The sequence below is a fragment of the Panulirus ornatus genome, chromosome 7 (assembly GCF_036320965.1).
Source record: "Panulirus ornatus isolate Po-2019 chromosome 7, ASM3632096v1, whole genome shotgun sequence".
NCBI lineage: Eukaryota > Metazoa > Arthropoda > Malacostraca > Decapoda > Palinuridae > Panulirus > Panulirus ornatus.
The window spans coordinates 50,915,234-50,934,280 of NC_092230.1; the positions used below are offsets into that span (position 1 = coordinate 50,915,234).

At 42.2% G+C, this 19,047-nt stretch overlaps 1 protein-coding gene across 3 annotated transcripts in view; it reads left to right on the top strand.

The window, feature by feature from the left end:
• Positions 1-19,047, top strand: part of LOC139749639 (RUN domain-containing protein 1-like) — a 250,604-nt gene that overhangs the window by 124,719 nt on the left and 106,838 nt on the right. For all 3 annotated transcript variants that reach the window (XM_071663796.1, XM_071663799.1, XM_071663798.1), the window contains exon 8: positions 17,451-17,617. In XM_071663796.1, the coding sequence (XP_071519897.1) occupies positions 17,451-17,617 (167 nt within the window). The remainder of the gene's footprint in view (positions 1-17,450; positions 17,618-19,047) is intronic.

Here is a 19,047-nt window from a genome sequence, read left to right on the forward strand (position 1 = left end):
CCCCGGTATACCACATCGATCCAATTCACTCTATTCCTTGCCCGCCTTTCACCCTCCTGCATGTTCAGGCCCCGATCACTCAAAATCTTTTTCACTACATCTTTCCACCTCCAATTTGGTCTCCCACTTCTCCTCGTTCCCTCCACCTCTGACACATATATCCTCTTGGTCAATCTTTCCTCACTCATTATCTCCATGTGCCCAAACCATTTCAAAACACCCTCTTCTGCTCTCTCAACCACGCTCTTTTTATTTCCACACATCTCTCTTACCCTTACATTACTTACTCGATCAAACCACCTCACACCACGCATTGTCCTCAAACACCTCATTTCCAGCACATCCACCCTCCTGCACACAACTCTATCCATAGCCCACGCCTCGCAACCATACAACATTGTTGGAACCACTATTCCTTCAAACATACCCATTTTTGCTTTTTGAGATAATGTTCTCGACTTCCACACATTCTTCAAGGCTCCTAGGATTTTCGCCCCCTCCTCCACCCTATGATTCACTTCCGCTTCCATGGTTCCATCTGCTGCCAGATCCACTCCCAGATATCTAAAACACTTTACTTCCTCCATTTTTTCTCCATTCAAACTTACCTCCCAATTGACTTGACTCTCAACCCTGCTGTAGCTAATAACCTTGCTCTTATTCACATTTACTCTTAACTTTCTTCTTTCACACACTTTACCAAACTCAGTCACCAGCTTCTGCAGTTTTCACATGAATCAGCCACCAGTGCTGTATCATCAGCGAACAACAACTGACTCACTTCCCAAGCTCTCTCATTCACAACAGACTTTATACTTGCCCCTCTTTCCAAAACTCTTGCATTTACCTCCCTAACAACCCCATCCATAAACAAGTGAAACAACCATGGAGACATCACACACCCCTGCCGCAAACCTACATTCACTGTAAACCAATCACTTTCCTCTCTTCCTACAAATAGTATGGCAAATAGTATGAAAGAAAGAAAAGATAAATACAATGTGTGGTGTGAGGTGGTTTGATCGAGTAAGTAATGTAAGGGTAAGAGAGATGTGTGGAAATAAAAAGAGCGTGGTTGAGAGAGCAGAAGAGGGTGTTTTGAAATGGTTTGGGCACATGGAGAGAATGAGTGAGGAAAGATTGACCAAGAGGATATATGTGTCAGAGGTGGAGGGAACGAGGAGAAGTGGGAGACCAAATTGGAGGTGGAAAGATGGAGTGAAAAAGATTTTGAGTGATCGGGGACTAAACATGCAGGAGGGTGAAAGGCGGGCAAGGAATAGAGTGAATTGGATCGATGTGGTATACCGGGTTTGACGTGCTGTCAGTGGATTGAATCAGGGCATGTGAAGCGTCTGGGGTAAACCATGGAAAGTTGTGTGGGGCCTGGATGTGGAAAGGGAGCTGTGGTTTCGGGCATTATTGCATGATAGCTAGAGACTGAGTGTGAACGAATGAGGCCTTTGTTGTCTTTTCCTAGCACTACCCCGCACACATGAGGGGGGAGGGGGATGGTATTCCATGTGTGGCGAGGTGGCGATGGGAATGAATAAAGGCAGAGAGTGTGAATTGTGTGCATGGGTATATATGTATGTGTCTGTGTGTGTATATATATGTGTACATTGAGATGTATAGGTATGTATATTTGCGTGTGTGGACGTTTGTGTATATACATGTGTATGGGGGTGGGTTGGGCCATTTCTTTCGTCTGTTTCCTTGCGCTACCTCGCAAACGCGAGAGACAGCGACAAAGCAAAATAAAAAAGAAATATATAAAAATATATATATATATATACGTATACTTATGTATATCTCGCTTTTTAAACTAGGTATTCCCAATCACCAGTCCTTTTTCAGCACATAAATCTACAAGCTCTTCACCATTTCCATTTACATCACTGAACACCCCATGTATACCAATTATTCCCTCAACTGCCACATTACTCACCTTTGCATTCAAATCACCCATCACTATAACCCAGTCTCGTGCATCAAAACCACTAACACACTCATTCAGCTGCTCCCAAAACACTTGCCTCTCATGATCTTTCTTCTCATGCCCAGGTGCATATGCACCAATAATCACCCATCTCTCTCCATCAACTTTCAGTTTTACCCATATTAATCGAGAATTTACTTTCTTACATTCTATCACATACTCCCACAACTCCTGTTTCAGGAGTACTGCTACTCCTTCCCTTGCTCTTGTCCTCTCACTAACCCCTGACTTTACTCCCAAGACATTCCCAAACCACTCTTCCCCTTTACCCTTGAGCTTCGTTTCACTCAGAGCCAAAACATCCAGGTTCCTTTCCTCAAACATACTAGCTATCTCTCCTTTTTTCACATCTTGGTTACATCCACACACATTTAGACACCCCAGTCTGAGCCTTCGAGGAGGATGAGCACTCCCTGCGTGACTCCTTCTGTTTCCCATTTTAGAAAGTTAAAAATACAAGGAGGGGAGGATTTCTGGCCCCCCGCTCCCGTCCCCTCTAGTCGCCTTCTACGACACGCGAGGAATGCGTGGGAAGTATTCTTTCACCCCTATCCCCAGGGATAATATATATATATATATATATATATATATATATATATATATATATATATATATATATTTTTTTTTTTTTTTTTTTAAACTTTGTCGCTGTCTCCCGCGTTTGCGAGGTAGCGCAAGGAAACAGACGAAAGAAATGGCCCAACCCACCCCCATACACATGTATATACATACATCCACACACGCAAATATACATACCTACACATCTTTCCATGGTTTACCCCAGACGCTTCACATGCCCTGATTCAATCCACTGACAGCATTTCAACCCCGGTATACCACATCGCTCCAATTCACTCTATTCCTTGCCCTCCTTTCACCCTCCTGCATGTTCAGGCCCCGATCACACAAAATCTTTTTCACTCCATCTTTCCACCTCCAATTTGGTCTCCCTCTTCTCCTTGCTCCCTCCACCTCCGACACATATATCCTCTTGGTCAATCTTTCCTCACTCATTCTCTCCATGTGCCCAAACCACTTCAAAACACCCTCTTCTGCTCTCTCAACCACACTCTTTTTATTTCCACACATCTCTCTTACCCTTACGTTACTCACTCGATCAAACCACCTCACACCACACATTGTCCTCAAACATCTCATTTCCAGCACATCCATCCTCCTGCGCACAACTCTATCCATAGCCCACGCCTCGCAACCATACAACATTGTTGGAACCACTATTCCTTCAAACATACCCATATATACACACATTGACAGGAGTGCGAAAGAGAGACTCTTCGATGTTAATGTGCTGAGAGGTGCAACTGGAGGGATGTCTGATCATTATCTTGTGGAGGCTAAGGTGAAGATTTGTATGGGTTTTCAGAAGAGTGAATGTTGGGGTGAAGAGGGTGGTGAGAGTAAGTGAGCTTGGAAAGGAGACTTGTGTGAGGAAGTACCAGGAGAGACTGAGTACAGAATGGAAAAAGGTGAGAACAATGGAAGTAAGGGGAGTAGGGGAGGAATGGGATGTATTTAGGGAATCAGTGATGGATTGCGCAAAAGATGCTTGTGGCATGAGAAGAGTGGGAGGTGGGTTGATTAGAAAGGGTAGTGAGTGGTGGGATGAAGAAGTAAGATTATTAGTGAAAGAGAAGAGAGAGGCATTTGGACGATTTTTGCAGGGAAAAAATGCAATTGAGTGGGAGATGTATAAAAGAAAGAGACAGGAGGTCAAGAGAAAGGTGCAAGAGGTGAAAAAAAGGGCAAATGAGAGTTGGGGTGAGAGAGTATCATTAAATTTTAGGGAGAATAAAAAGATGTTCTGGATGGAGGTAAATAAATTGCGTAAGACAAGGGAGCAAATGGGAACTTCAATGAAGGGCGCAAATGGGGAGGTGATAACAAGTAGTGGTGATGTGAGAAGGAGATGGAGTGAGTATTTTGAAGGTTTGTTGAATGTGTTTGATGATAGAGTGGCAGATATAGGGTGTTTTGGTCGAGATGGTGTGCAAAGTGAGAGGGTTAGGGAAAATGATTTGGTAAACAGAGAAGAGCTAGTAAAAGCTTTGTGGAAGATGAAAGCCAGCAAGGCAGCAGGTTTGGATGGTATTGCAGTGGAATCTATTAAAAAAGGGGGTGACTGTATTGTTGACTGGTTAGTAAGGTTATTTAATGTATGTATGACTCATGGTGAGGTGCCTGAGGACTGGCGGAATGCGTGCATGGTGCCATTGTACAAAGGCAAAGGGGATAAGAGTGAGTGCTTAAATTACAGAGGTATAAATTTGTTGAGTATTCCTGGTAAATTATATGGGAGGGTATTGATTGAGAGGGTGAAGGCATGTACAGAGCATCAAATTGGGGAAGAGAAGTGTAGTTTCAGAAGTGGTAGAGGATGTGTGGATCAGTTGTTTGCTTTGAAGAATGTATGTGAGAAATACTTAGAAAAGCAAATGGATTTTTATGTAGCATTTATGGATCTGGAGAAGGCATATGATAGAGTTGATAGAGATGCTCTGTGGAAGGTATTAAGAATATATGGTGTGGGAGGCAAGTTGTTAGAAGCAGTGGAAAGTTTTTATCGAGGATGTAAGGCATGTGTACGTGTAGGAAGAGAGGAAAGTGATTGATTCTCAGTGAATGTAGGTTTGCGGCAGGGGTGTGTGATGTTTCCATGCTTGTTTAATTTGTTTATGGATGGGGTTGTTAGGGAGATGAATGCAAGAGTTTTGGAAAGAGGGGCAAGTATGAAGTCTGTTGTGGATGAGAGAGCTTGGGAAGTGAGCCAGTTGTTGTTCGCTGATGATACAGCGCTGATGGCTGATTCATGTGAGAAACTGCAGAAGCTGGTGACTGAGTATGGTAAAGTGTGTGAAAGAAGAAAGTTAAGAGTAAATGTGAATAAGAGCAAGGTTATTAGGTACAGTAGGGTTGAGAGTCAAGTCAATTGGGAGGTTAGTTTGAATGGAGAAAAACTGGAGGAAGTAAAGTGTTTTATATATCTGGGAGTGGATCTGGCAGCGGATGGAACCATGGAAGCGGAAGTGAATCATAGGGTGGGGGAGGGGGCGAAAATCCTGGGAGCCTTGAGGAATGTGTGGAAGTCGAGAACATTATCTTGGAAAGCAAAAATGGGTATGTTTGAAGGAATAGTGGTTCCAACAATGTTGTATGGTTGCGAGGCGTGGGCTATGGATAGAGTTGTGCGCAGGAGGATGGATGTGCTGGAAATGAGATGTTTGAGGACAATGTGTGGTGTGAGGTGGTTTGATCGAGTAAGTAATGTAAGGGTAAGAGAGATGTGTGGAAATAAAAAGAGCGTGGTTGAGAGAGCAGAAGAGGGTGTTTTGAAATGGTTTGGGCACATGGAGAGAATGAGTGAGGAAAGATTGACCAAAAGGATATATGTGTCGGAGGTGGAGGGAACGAGGAGAAGTGGGAGACCAAATTGGAGGTGGAAAGATGGAGTGAAAAAGATTTTGTGTCATCGGGGCCTGAACATACAGGAGGGTGAAAGGAGGGCAAGGAATAGAGTGAATCGGATCGATGTGGTATACCGGGGTTGACGTGCTGTCAGTGGATTGAATCAGGGCATGTGAAGCGTCTGGGGTAAACCATGGAAAGCTGTGTAGGTATGTATATTTGCGTGTGTGGACGTATGTATATACATGTGTATGGGGGTGGGCTGGGCCATTTCTTTCATCTGTTTCCTTGCGCTACCTCGCAAACGCAGGAGACAGCGACAAAGCCAAAAAAAAAAAGAGTGGTTTGGGAATGTCATGGGAGTAAAGTCAGGGGTTAGTGAGAGGACAAGAGCAAGTGAAGGAGTAGCACTACTCCTGAAACAGGAGTTGTGGGAGTATGTGATAGAGTGTAAGAAAGTAAACTCTAGATTGATGTGGGTAAAACTGAAAGTTGATGGAGAGAGATGGGTGATTATTGGTGCCTATGCACCTGGGCATGAGAAGAAAGATCATGAGAGGCAAGTGTTTTGAGAGCAGTTGAATGAGTGTGTTAGTGGTTTTGATGCATAAGACCGGGTTATAGTGATAGGTGATTTGAATGCAATGGTGAGTAATGCAGCAGTTGAGGGAATGATTGGTATACATGGGGTGTTCAGTGTTGTAAATGGAAATGGTGAAGAGCTTGTAGATTCATGTGCTGAAAAAGGACTGGTGATTGGGATTTTTTTTTTTTTTTTTTTTTTTGCTTTGTCGCTGTCTCCCGCGTTTGCGAGGTAGCGCAAGGAAACAGACGAAAGAAATGGCCCAACCCACCCCCATACACATGTATATACATACGTCCACACATGCAAATATACATACCTACACAGCTTTCCATGGTTTACCCCAGACGCTTCACATGCCTTGATTCAATCCACTGACAGCACGTCAACCCCGGTATACCACATCGCTCCAATTCACTCTATTCCTTGCCCTCCTTTCACCCTCCTGCATGTTCAGGCCCCGATCACACAAAATCTTTTTCACTCCATCTTTCCACCTCCAATTTGGTCTCCCTCTTCTCCTTGCTCCCTCCACCTCCGACACATATATCCTCTTGGTCAATCTTTCCTCACTCATTCTCTCCATGTGCCCAAACCATTTTAAAACACCCTCTTCTGCTCTCTCAACCACGCTCTTTTTATTTCCACACATCTCTCTTACCCTTACGTTACTTACTCGATCAAACCACCTCACACCACACATTGTCCTCAAACATCTCATTTCCAGCACATCCATCCTCCTGCACACAACTCTATGCATAGCCCATGCCTCGCAACCATACAACATTGTTGGAACCACTATTCCTTCAAACATACCCATTTTTGCTTTCCGAGATAATGTTCTCGACTTCCACACATTCTTCAAGGCTCCCAGAATTTTCGCCCCCTCCCCCACCCTATGATCCACTTCCGCTTCCATGGTTACATCCGCTGCCAGATCCACTCCCAGATATCTAAAACACTTCACTTCCTCCAGTTTTTCTCCATTCAAACTCACCTCCCAATTGACTTGACCCTCAACCCTACTGTACCTAATAACCTTGCTCTTATTCACATTTACTCTTAACTTTCTTCTTTCACACATTTTACCAAACTCAGTCACCAGGTTCTGCAGTTTCTCACATGAATCAGCCACCAGCGCTGTATCATCAGCGAACAACAACTGACTCACTTCCCAAGCTCTCTCATCCCCAACAGACTTCATACTTGCCCCTCTTTCCAAAACTCTTGCATTCACCTCCCTAACAACCCCATCCATAAACAAATTAAACAACCATGGAGACATCACACACCCCTGCCGCAAACCTACATTCACTGAGAACCAATCACTTTCCTCTCTTCCTACACGTACACATGCCTTACATCCCCGATAAAAACTTTTCACTGCTTCTAACAACTTGCCTCCCACACCATATATTCTTAATACCTTCCACAGAGCATCTCTATCAACTCTATCATATGCCTTCTCCAGATCCATAAATGATACATACAAATCCATTTGCTTTTCTAAGTATTTCTCACATACATTCTTTAAAGCAAACACCTGATCGACACATCCTCTACCACTTCTGAAAATTGATTGGGAATACCTGGTTTAAAATGCGAGATATACATAAGTATGCGTATGTAAGTAGGAGAGATGGCCAGAGAGCATTATTGGATTATGTGTTAATTGATAGGCACACAAAAGAGAGACTTTTGGATGTTAATGTGCTGAGAGGTGCAATTGGAGGGATGTCTGATCATTATCTTGTGGAGGCGAAGGTGAAGATTTGTGGGGGTTTTCAGAAAAGAAGAGAGAATGTTGGGGTGAAGAGAGTGGTGAGAGTAAGTGAGCTTGGGAAGGAGACTTGTGTGAGGAAGTACCAGGAGAGACTGAGTACAGAATGGAAAAAGGTGAGAACAAATGAGGTATGGGGAGTGGTGGAGGAATGGAATGTATTTAGGGAAGCAGTGATGGCTTGCGCAAAAGATGCTTGTGGCATGAGAAGCGTGGGAGGTGGGTTGATTAGAAAGGATAGTGAGTGGTGGGATGAAGAAGTAAGATTATTAGTGAAAGAGAAGAGAGAAGCATTTGGACGATTTTTGCAGGGAAAAAATGCAAATGAGTAGGAGATGTATAAAAGAAAGAGGGAGGAGGTCAAGAGAAAGGTGCAAGAGGTGAAAAAGAGGGCAAATGAGAGTTGGGGTGAGAGAATATCATTAAATTTTAGGGAGAATAAAAAGATGTTTTGGAAGGAGGTAAATAAAGTGCGTAAGACAAGGGAACAAATGGGAACTTCAGTGAAGGGGGCTAATGGGGATGTGATAGCAAGTAGTGGTGATGTGAGGAGATGGAGTGAGTATTTTGAAGGTTTGTTGAATGTGTTTGATGATAGAGTGGCAGATATAGGGTGTTTTGGTCGAGATGGTGTGCAAAGTGAGAGGGTTAGGGAAAATGATTTGGTAAACAGAGAAGAGGTAGTAAAAGCTTTGCGGAAGATGAAAGCCGGCAAGGCAGCAGGTTTGGATGGTATTTCAGTGGACTTTATTAAAAAAGAGGGTGACTGTATTGTTGACTGGTTGGTAAGGTTATTTAATGTATGTATGACTCATGGTGAGGTGCCTGAGGATTGGCGGAATGCTTGCATAGTGCCATTGTACAAAGGCAAAGGTTGTAAGAGTGAGTGCTCAAATTACAGAGGTATAAGTTTGTTGAGTATTCCTGGTAGATTATATGGGAGGGTATTGATTGAGAGGGTGAAGGCATGTACAGAGCATCAGATTGGGGAAGAGCAGTGTGGTTTCAGAAGTGGTAGAGGATGTGTGGATCAGGTGTTTGCTTTGAAGAATGTATGTGAGAAATACTTAGAAAAGCAAATAGATATGTATGTAGCATTTATGGATCTGGAGAAGGCATATGATAGAGTTGATAGAGATGCTTTGTGGAAGGTATTAAGAATATATGGTGTGGGAGGCAAGTTGTTAGAAGCAGTGAAAAGTTTTTATCGAGGATGTAAGGCATGTGTACGTGTAGGAAGAGCGGAAAGTGATTGGTTCTCAGTGAATGTAGGTTTGCGGCAGGGGTGTGTGATGTCTAAATGGTTGTTTAATTAGTTTATGGATGGGGTTGTTAGGGAGGTGAATGGAAGAGCTTTGGAAAGAGGGGCAAGTATGCAGTCCGTTGTGGATGAGAGAGTTTGGGAAGTGAGTCAGTTGTTGTTCGCTGATGATACAGTGCTGGTGGCTGATTCATGTGAGAAACTGCAGAAGCTGGTGACTGAGTTTGATAAAGTGTGTGAAAGAAGAAAGTTAAGAGTAACTGTGAATAAGAGGAAGGTTATTAGGTACAGTAGGGTTGAGGGACAAGTCAATTGGGAGGTAAGTTTGAATGGAGAAAAACTGGAGGAAGTGAAGTGTTTTAGATATCTGGGAGTGGATCTGGCAGTGGATGGAACCAGGGAAGCAGAAGTGAATCACAGGGTGGGGGAGGGGATGAAATTTCTGGGAGCCTTGAAGAATGTTTGGAAGTCGAGAACATTATCTCCGAAAGCAAAAATGGGTATGTTTGAAGGAATAGTAGTTCCAACAATGTTGTATGGTTGTGAGGTGTGGGCTATGGATAGAGTTGTGCGCAGGAGGGTGGATGTGCTGGAAATGAGATGTTTGAGGACAATATGTGGTGTGAGGTGGTTTGATCGAGTAAGTAATGCAAGGGTAACAGAGATGTGTGGAAATAAAAAGAGTGTGGTTGAGAGAGCAGAAGAGGGTGTTTTGAAATGGTTTGGTCACATGGAGAGAATGAGTGAGGAAAGATTGACCAAGAGGATATATGTGTCTGAGGTGGAGGGAACGAGGAGAAGTGGGAGACCAAATTGGAGGTGGAAAGATGGAGTGAAAAAGATTTTGAGTGATTGGGGCCTGAACATGCAGGAAGGTGAAAGGCATGCAAGGAATTGAGTGAATTGGAACGATGTGGTATACTGGGGTCGATGTGCTGTCAGTGGATTGAATTAAGGCATGTGAAGCGTCTGGGGTAAACCATGGAAAGTTGCGTGGGGCCTGGATGTGGAAAGGGAGCTGTGGTTTTGGTGCATTATTACATGACAGCTAGAGACTGAGTGTGAACGAATGGTGCCTTTGTTGTCTTTTCCTAGCACTACCTCGCACACATGAGGGGGGAGGGGGATGTTATTCCATGTGTGGCGGGGTGGCAATGGGAATAAATAAGGGCAGACAGTATGAATTATGTACATGTGTATATATGTATATGCCTCTGTGTGTATATATATGTGTACATTGAGATGTATAGGTATGTATATTTGCGTGTGTGGACGTGTGTGTATATACATGCGTATGGGGTGAGTTGCCCCATTTCTTTCGTCTGTTTCCTTGCGCTACCTCACAAATGCGGGAGACAGCAACAAAGCAATATAATAATAATAATAGTAATATATATGTACATATGTATAAAGTCCAGATTGATATGGGTAAAACTGAAAGTTGATAGAGAGAGATGGTGACTATTGGTGCATATGCACCTGGGCATGAGAAAAAAGATCATGAGAGGCAAGTGTTTTGGGAGCAGCTGAGTGAGTGTGTTAGTAGTTTTGATGCTAGAGACCAGGTTTAGTGATGGGTGATTTGAATGCAAAGGTGAGTAATGTGGCAGTTGAGGGAATAATTGGTGTACATGGGGTGTTCAGTGTTGGAAATGGAAATGGTGAAGAGCTTGTAGATTTATGTGCTGAAAAAGGACTGGTGATTGGGAATACCTGGTTTAAAAAAGAGAGATATACATAAGTATACGTATGTAAGTAGAAGAGATGGCCAGAGAGCGTTATTGAATTACATGTTAATTGATAGGCGTGTGAAAGAGAGATTTTTGGATGTTAATGTGCTGAGAGATGCAACTGGAGGGATGTCTGATCATTATCTTGTGGAGATGAAGGTGAAGATTTGTAGAGGTTTTCAGAAGAGAAGAGAGAATGTTGGGGTGAAAAGAGTGGTGAGAGTAAGTGAGCTTGGGAATGAGACATGTGTGAGGAAGAACCAGGAGAGATTGAGTACAGAATGGAAAAAGGTGAGAACTAAGGAGGTAAGGGGAATGAGGGAGGAATGGGATGTATTTAGGGAAGCAGTGATGGCTTGCGCAAAAGATGCTTGTGGCATGAGAAGAGTGGGAGGTGGGTTGATTAGAAAGGGTAGAGAGTGGTGGGATGAAGAAGTAAGATTATAAGTGAAAGAGAAGAAAGAGGCATTTGGACAATTTTTGCAGGGAAATAATGCAAATGAGTGGGAGATGTATAAAAGAAAGAAGCAGGAGGTCAAGAGAAAGGTGCAAGAGGTGAAAAAGAGGGCAAATGAGAGTTGGGGTGAGAGAGTATCATTGAATTTTAGGGAGAATAAAAATATGTTTTGGAAGGAGGTAAATACAGTGCGTAAGACAAGGAAACAAATGGGAACTTCAGTGAAGGGGGCTAATGGGTAGGTGATAACAAGTAGTGGTGATGTGAGAAGATGGAGTGAGTATTTTCAAGGTTTGTTGAATGTGTTTGATGATAGAGTGGCAGATATAGGGTATTTTGGTCGAGGTGGTGTGCAAAGTGAGAGGGTTAGGGAAAATGATTTGGTAAACAGAGAAGAGGTAGTAAAAGCTTTGAGGAAGATGAAAGCCGGCAAGGCAGCAGGTTTGGATGATATTGCAGTAGACTTTATTAAAAAAGGGGGTGACTGTATTGTTGACTGGTTGGTAAGGTTATTTAATGTTATGTATGTCTCATGGTGAGGTGCCTGAGGATTGGCGGAATGCTTGCATAGTGCTATTGTACAAAGGCAAAGGGGATAAAAGTGAGTGCTCAAATTACAGAGGTATAAGTTTGTTGAGTATTCCTGGGAATTTATATGGGATGGTATTGATTGAGAGGGGTGAAGGCATGTACAGAGGATCAGACTGGGGAAGAGCAGTGTGGTTTCAGAAGTGGTAGAGGAAGTGTGGATCAGGTGTTTGCTTTGAAGAATGTATGTGAGAAATTCTTAGAAAAGCAAATGGATTTGTATGTAGCATTTATGGATCTGGAGAAGGCATATGATAGAGTTGATAGAGATGCTCTGTGGAAGGTATTAAGAATATATGGTGTGGGAGGCAAGTTGTTAGAAGCAGTGAAAAGTTTTTATCGAGGGTGTAAGGCATGTGTACATGTAGGAAGAGAAGAAAGTGATTGGTTCTTAGTGAATGTTGGCTTGCGGCAGGGGTTTGTGATGTCTCCATGGTTCTTTAATTTGTTTATGGATGAGGTTGTTAGGGAGGTGAATGGAAGAATTTTGGAAAGAGGGGCAAGTATGAAGTCTGTTGTGGATGAGATAGTGTGGGGAGTGAGTTAGTTGTTGTTCGCTGATGATACAGCACTGGTGGCTGATGCGGGCGAGAATCTGCACAAGCTGGTGACTGAGTTTGGTAAAGTGTGTGAAAGAAGAAAGCTGAGAGTAAATGTGAATAAGAGCAAGGTTATTAGGTACAGTAAGGTTGAGGGACAAGTCAATTGGGAAGTAAGTTTGAATGGAGAAAAACTGGAGGAAGTAAAGTGTTTTAAATATTTGGGAGTGAATTTGGCAGCGGATGGAACCATGGAAGCGGAAGTGAATCATAGGGTGGGGGAGGGGGCGAAAGTTCTTGGAGCATTGAAAAATGTATGGAAGTCAAGAACTTTATTTTGGAAAGTAGGGTGGATGTGCTGGAAATGAGATATTTGAGGACAATATGTGGTGTGAGGTGGTTTGATCAAGTAAGTAATGAAAGGGTAAGAGAGATGTGTGGTAATAAAAAGAGTGTGGTTGAGAGAGCAGAAGAGGGTGTTTTTAAATGGTTTGTACACATGGAGAGAATGAGTGAGGAAAGATTGACCAAGCCCACGCCTTGCAACCATATAACATTGTTGGAACCACTATTCCTTCAAACATACCCATTTTTGCTTTCCAAGATAACATTCTTGACTTCCACACATTTTTCAACGCTCCCAGAACTTTCGCCCCCTTCCCTGCCCTATGATTCACTTCTGCTTCCATGGTTCCATCTGCTGCGAAATCCACTCCTCGATATCTAAAATTCCTCATTTCCTCCAGTTTTTCTCCATTCAAACACACCACCCAACTGACTTGTCCCTCAACCCTACTGTACCTAACAACCTTGCTCTTATTCACATTTACTCTCAGCTTCCTTCTTTCACACACTTTGCCAAACTCAGTCACCAGCTTCTGCAGTTTCTCACTTGAATCAGCCACCAGTGCTGTATCATCAGTGAACAACAACTGACTCACTTCCCAAGCTCTCTCATCCACAACAGACTGCATACTTGCCCCTCTTTCCAAAACTCTTCCATTCACCTCCTTAACATCCCCATCCATAAACAAATTAAACAACCATGGAGAAAACAACTATGGAGACATCACGCACCCCTGCCGCAAACCTACATTCACTGAGAACCAATCACTTTCCTCTCTTCCTACTCGTACACATGCCTTACATCCTCGATAAAAACTTTTCACTGCTTCTGACACTTTGCCTCCCACACCATACACTCTTAACACCTTCCAAAGAGCATCTTTATCATCTCTATCATATGCCTTCTCCAGATCCATAAATGCTACATACAAATCCATTTGCTTTTCTAAGTATTTCTCACATACATTCTTCAAAGCAAACACCTGATCCACACATCCTCTACCACTTCTGAAACCACACTGCTATTCCCCAATCTGATGCTCTGTACATGCCTTCGCCCCTCTCAATCAATACCCTCCCATATAATCTCCCAGGAATACTCAACAAACTATGCCTCTGTAATTTGAGCACTCACTTTTATCCCCTTTGCCTTTGTACAATGGCACTATGCAAGCATTCCACCAATCCTCAGGCACCTCACCATAAGTCATACATGCATTAAATATCCTTACCAACCAGTCAACAATACAGTCACCCCCGTTTTTGATAAATTCCACTGCAATACCATCCAAACCTGCTGCCTTGCTGGCTTTCATCATCCACAAAGCTTTTACTACGTCTTCTCTGTTTACCAAATCATTCTCCCTAGCCCTCTCACTTTGCACACCACCGCAACCAAAACATCCTATATCTGCCACTCTGTCATCAAATACATTCAACAAATCTTCAAAATACTCACTCCATCTCCTTCTCACATCACCACTATATGTGTGTGTGTGTGTGTGGTAATAAAAACAATATTGTTGAGAGAGCAGAAAAGGGTGTATTGAAATGGCTTGGTCACATGGAGACAATGAGTGAGGAAAGATTGACAAAGAGGATATATGTGTCAGAGGTGGAGGGAACAAGGAGAAGTGGGAGACTAAATTGGGCATGGAAGGATGGAGTGAAAAAGATTTTGAGCAGTCAGGGCCTGAACATATAGGAGGGTGAAAGGCATGCAAGGAATAGAGTGAATTGGAACAATGTGGTATTCCGAGTTCGACGTGCTGTCACTGGATTGAACCAGGGCATGTGTATATATGTATATGTCTGTGTATGTATATAAATGTGTACGTTGAAATGTATAGGTATGTATATGTGCGTGTGTGGATGTGTATGTATATACATGTGTATGTGAGTGGGTTGGGCCATTGTTTCATCTATTTCCTTGTGCTTCCTCGCTAACGCAGGAGACAGCAACAAATTATAATAAAAAGATAAATGAATATTTTCCTGCTAACGCTAAACTTGAGACTTCATTTTGTATACTCTGAGCATCATCATGAAACGTTCTTATATGAAACTGAAACCTATTTGGAAAGGTTCTTAAAGAGGGGGATGGGTCTGCTCCACATGAGCTGCTCCCTTTTTTTTTTTTATATATATATATACAAAACTCACATGTAGACTCACTAACCAACATTGCAGAAATAGCTCAGTCTGCATTAAATAAACCAAGAGCCCTGTTTATATGTCATAATTTCTTTTTTATGAACAGTAGCTCTGTTTATACAAAGGATTGATCGATCCTTTTATGGAGTACTTCTCTCGTATCTAGGGTGGTTCTAGCTCTGCATCCTTACTCGACAGAGTTGAGCCAATAGTGGTCTAACTTTCAACTTTCCCAAGGCCGACTTCAAAATTTGATGCTTTTGGCCTATGCAGCAATGTTGATTCACTTTCCCTCTTCTATAGGTTTTTATTTATTTATTTATTTATTTTGCTTTGTCGCTGTCTCCCGTGTTTGCGAGGTAGTGCAAGGAAACAGACGAAAGAAATGGCCCAACCCACCCCCATACACATTTATATACATATATGTCCACACACGCAAATATACATCCCCATACATCTCAATGTACACGTATATATACACACACAGACACATACATATATACCGAAGCACACAATTCACACTGTCTGCCTTTATTCATTCCCATTGCCACCTCGCCACACATGGAATACCATCCCCCTCCCCCCTCATGTGTGCGAGGTAGCGCTAGGAAAAGACAACAAAGGCCCCATTCGTTCACACTCAGTCTGTAGCTGTCATGCAATAATGCCCGAAACCACAGCTCCCTTTCCACATCCAGGCCCCACACAACTTTCCATGGTTTACCCCAGACGCTTCACATGCCCTGATTCAATCCACTGACAGCACGTCAACCCCGGTAAACCACATCGATCCAATTTACTCTATTCCTTGCCCGCCTTTCACCCTCCTGCATGTTCAGGCCCCGATCACTCAAAATCTTTTTCACTCCATCTTTCCACCTCCAATTTGGTCTCCCACTTCTCCTCGTTCCCTCCACCTCCGACATATATATCCTCTTGGTCAATCTTTCCTCACTCATTCTCTCCTTGTGCCCAAACCATTTCAAAACACCCTCTTCTGCTCTCTCAACCACGCTCTTTTTATTTCCACACATCTCTCTTACCCTTACATTACTTACTCGATCAAACCACCTCACACCACACATTGTCCTCAAACACGTCATTTCCAGCACATCCACCCTCATGCGCACAACTCTATCCATAGCCCACACCTCGCAACCATACAACATTGTTGGAACCACTATTCCTTCAAACATACCCATTTTTGCTTTCCGAGATAATGTTCTCGACTTCCAAACATTCTTCAAGGTTCCAAGGATTTTCGCCCCCTCCCCCACCCTATGATTCACTTCCACTTCCATGGTTCCATCCACTGCCAGATCCACTCCCAGATATCTAAAACACTTTACTTCCTCCAGTTTTTCTCCATTCAAACTTACCTCCCAATTGACTTGACCCTCAACCCTACTGTACCTAATAACCTTGCTCTTATTCACATTTACTCTTAACTTTCTTCTTTCACACACTTTACCAAACTCAGTCGCCAGCTTCTGCAGTTTCTCACATGAATCAGCCACCAGCGCTGTATCATCAGCGAACAACAACTGACTCACTTCCCAAGCTCTCTCATCCACAACTGACTTCATACTTGCCCCTCTTTCCAAAACTCTTCCATTCACCTCCCTAACAACCCCATCCATAAACAAATTAAACAACCATGGAGACATCACACACCCCTGCCGCAAACCTACATTCACTGAGGCCAATCACTTTCCTCTCTTCCTACACGTACACATGCCTTACATCCTCGATAAAAACTTTTCACTGCTTCTAACAACTTGCCTCTTACACCATATATTCTTAATACCTTCCACAGAGCATCTCTATCAACTCTATCATATGCCTTCTCCAGATCCATAAATGCTACATACAAATCCATTTGCTTCTATAGGTATTATTCTATTTTTTTCTCCTGAGAGCTGGCTGATTGTGTGCCCCATCACTAACTTGACCTTTTAGTACTCTGCAAACTGCTGCATCACATGATTATTGTGTGGTCATCATCAACTCAGTGGTGGGCCATTTTGAAAACTGTTTCTTTCCCTACACCTCAAAGCTCTGGAACTCCACTTTCTTATGTCTTTCCTAAGAACTATGACATGGCACATTTTAAATGACAGGTTCTTCACCTCCTCCAAAATTCATGAATACTTCCCTTGTCTCTTCTTTTTCTGTTTTATAATCCTTACATATTTTAGTGAAAGCTGGCTTTGATGTGGACTTTTGTCAGTGACTGTGCCTCCGATGTAAAAAGAATGAATTTTTCTGGAACCAGCCTAAATTTTTGTTGAGCACCAAAAGAGTTAACAATGAAGTACAGTAAGTAGGTATGTTAAATCAGATCAAGTAACATATCAGCCAAATTAGTTTTGCAATGTGCTAACTACTTTGAAATGAAACTATGTGGCTGTACATCAAGTGATGATTTTCTTCATGTGATTTTTTTCATTCACAACTAACAACTATATCATTTTTACAGCTTTTTATGAAAATTTGTTGTTACACTACATCTGTTTTGTACCCATATATAATGTGTGTGGAATAGTGTTTGAAAGTGGAAGTACTATTTAGCTTTAATATCTCCCATGTAGGTGAGGGAACAGTAAGCAAGGTAAAAGGTAATGAGTCAGCTTGTAACTGCAAAATGCCACAGCCACGACATCCTGGAGATGGCAGACCTCAAGAGCCAGAGAACAGGTGGGGTAAGGCAGGAATTCATAGAAAGAAGAATGACAGAACAGCTACAAATCAAGAGCAGGTGAGTTATTGCTTGACCTATGGATAGAATTAGAGACATGTGCTTTATTGTTATTACATTACTTTATACAGATCTTCATTTCAAAAGCTTAAATTTCATACACATCATTCCTCATTTATTTCCATCTATCCTCATATGCTGTTCTGATGGGGCTATTTTCTCGAGCTTAATGAATATTAGCAATTTTTCTCATTGCACTTGTTTGCCATTTTCCACTTAAAATGGCAGCCCCAGGAGCAGATGAAGAATGGCCTCATTTGCTCACATTCATGATCTAGTTGTCATGTATAATCCACCAAAACCAGAGCCAGCTATCTACAGGCAATCCCCATAAACATTTTCATGATTTTCCTGCACTCTTCATAAATCCCATATGCTTTGGTTCAGCCCACTTATAGTGCATTGTCCTCTATATACAGTAGGGTTGCAGTATAGCAAGAGATAGGTTCCAAAAAGTTAAGAACATAAGAACCTAAGAAGTGAGGACACTGCAAGAGGCCTGTTATCCTATGCTAGGCAGATCTTAAGTCTGTCCACCCATCAGCCAATCGCCTGAGCCCATTAACACATCCAAACTTCATATAAAACTACCTAAAGACCTAGCTTCCACTACTGTACTTCACAGTGTGTTCCATAAATATGATACCTTATTCCCGAACCAGTATTTACCTACATCTGACGGGAATCTATTTTTTTCAAATTTGAATCCATTATTTCTTGTCGAGGGGCACCATTGTAAGAACTCTATTCATGTTATCTTTATTAATGCCATTTACCCATTTAAGATCTTCAATCATATCCCATCTAGCCCTCCTCTTAAGTAAGTGTACATTCAGTCTTTTTAACATGTCTTCATAAGTTGGTTTCTGATTCCAGGGATCATTTTTTTCATTCACCTTTGTACTCTCTCAAAACCATCTATATCAACTGCATAGTATGGAGCCCAAAACTGTACTGCATAATCCAAATGTGGTCTCACCAATGCAAGATAAAGTTGCAATAATACTTTAGGAGTTTTATTCCTAACATTCCTATTAATGAACCCTAACATCATATTAGCTTTATTATGCACTAATACATTTTGCCAGCCTTATTATGTACATTAGTACATTGTTGCCACAGCTTAAGATCCTTGCTCACCAGTACTCCTTTGCATTCTGTTTTCCTTTGTGGTGTTGAATTGCACTATATTGTGACATCCATTTCCATGTAAATAATGGGTTAGGGATTGTGGGGAAAAAAGGAAGAAGTATACTCAGAATGTAATGTAACTAAAGGAAATAATGTTCTAAATAACACTCAAAACATTATCCATGCAATGAAAATACTATTCGACATTTCCAAAAAAATCATAGACAGTTGACTGACTGTTGTCATACTCACATTTCTTCAGGACTCTGGGATAGGCTGGGTAAGGATTTGTTGTACAT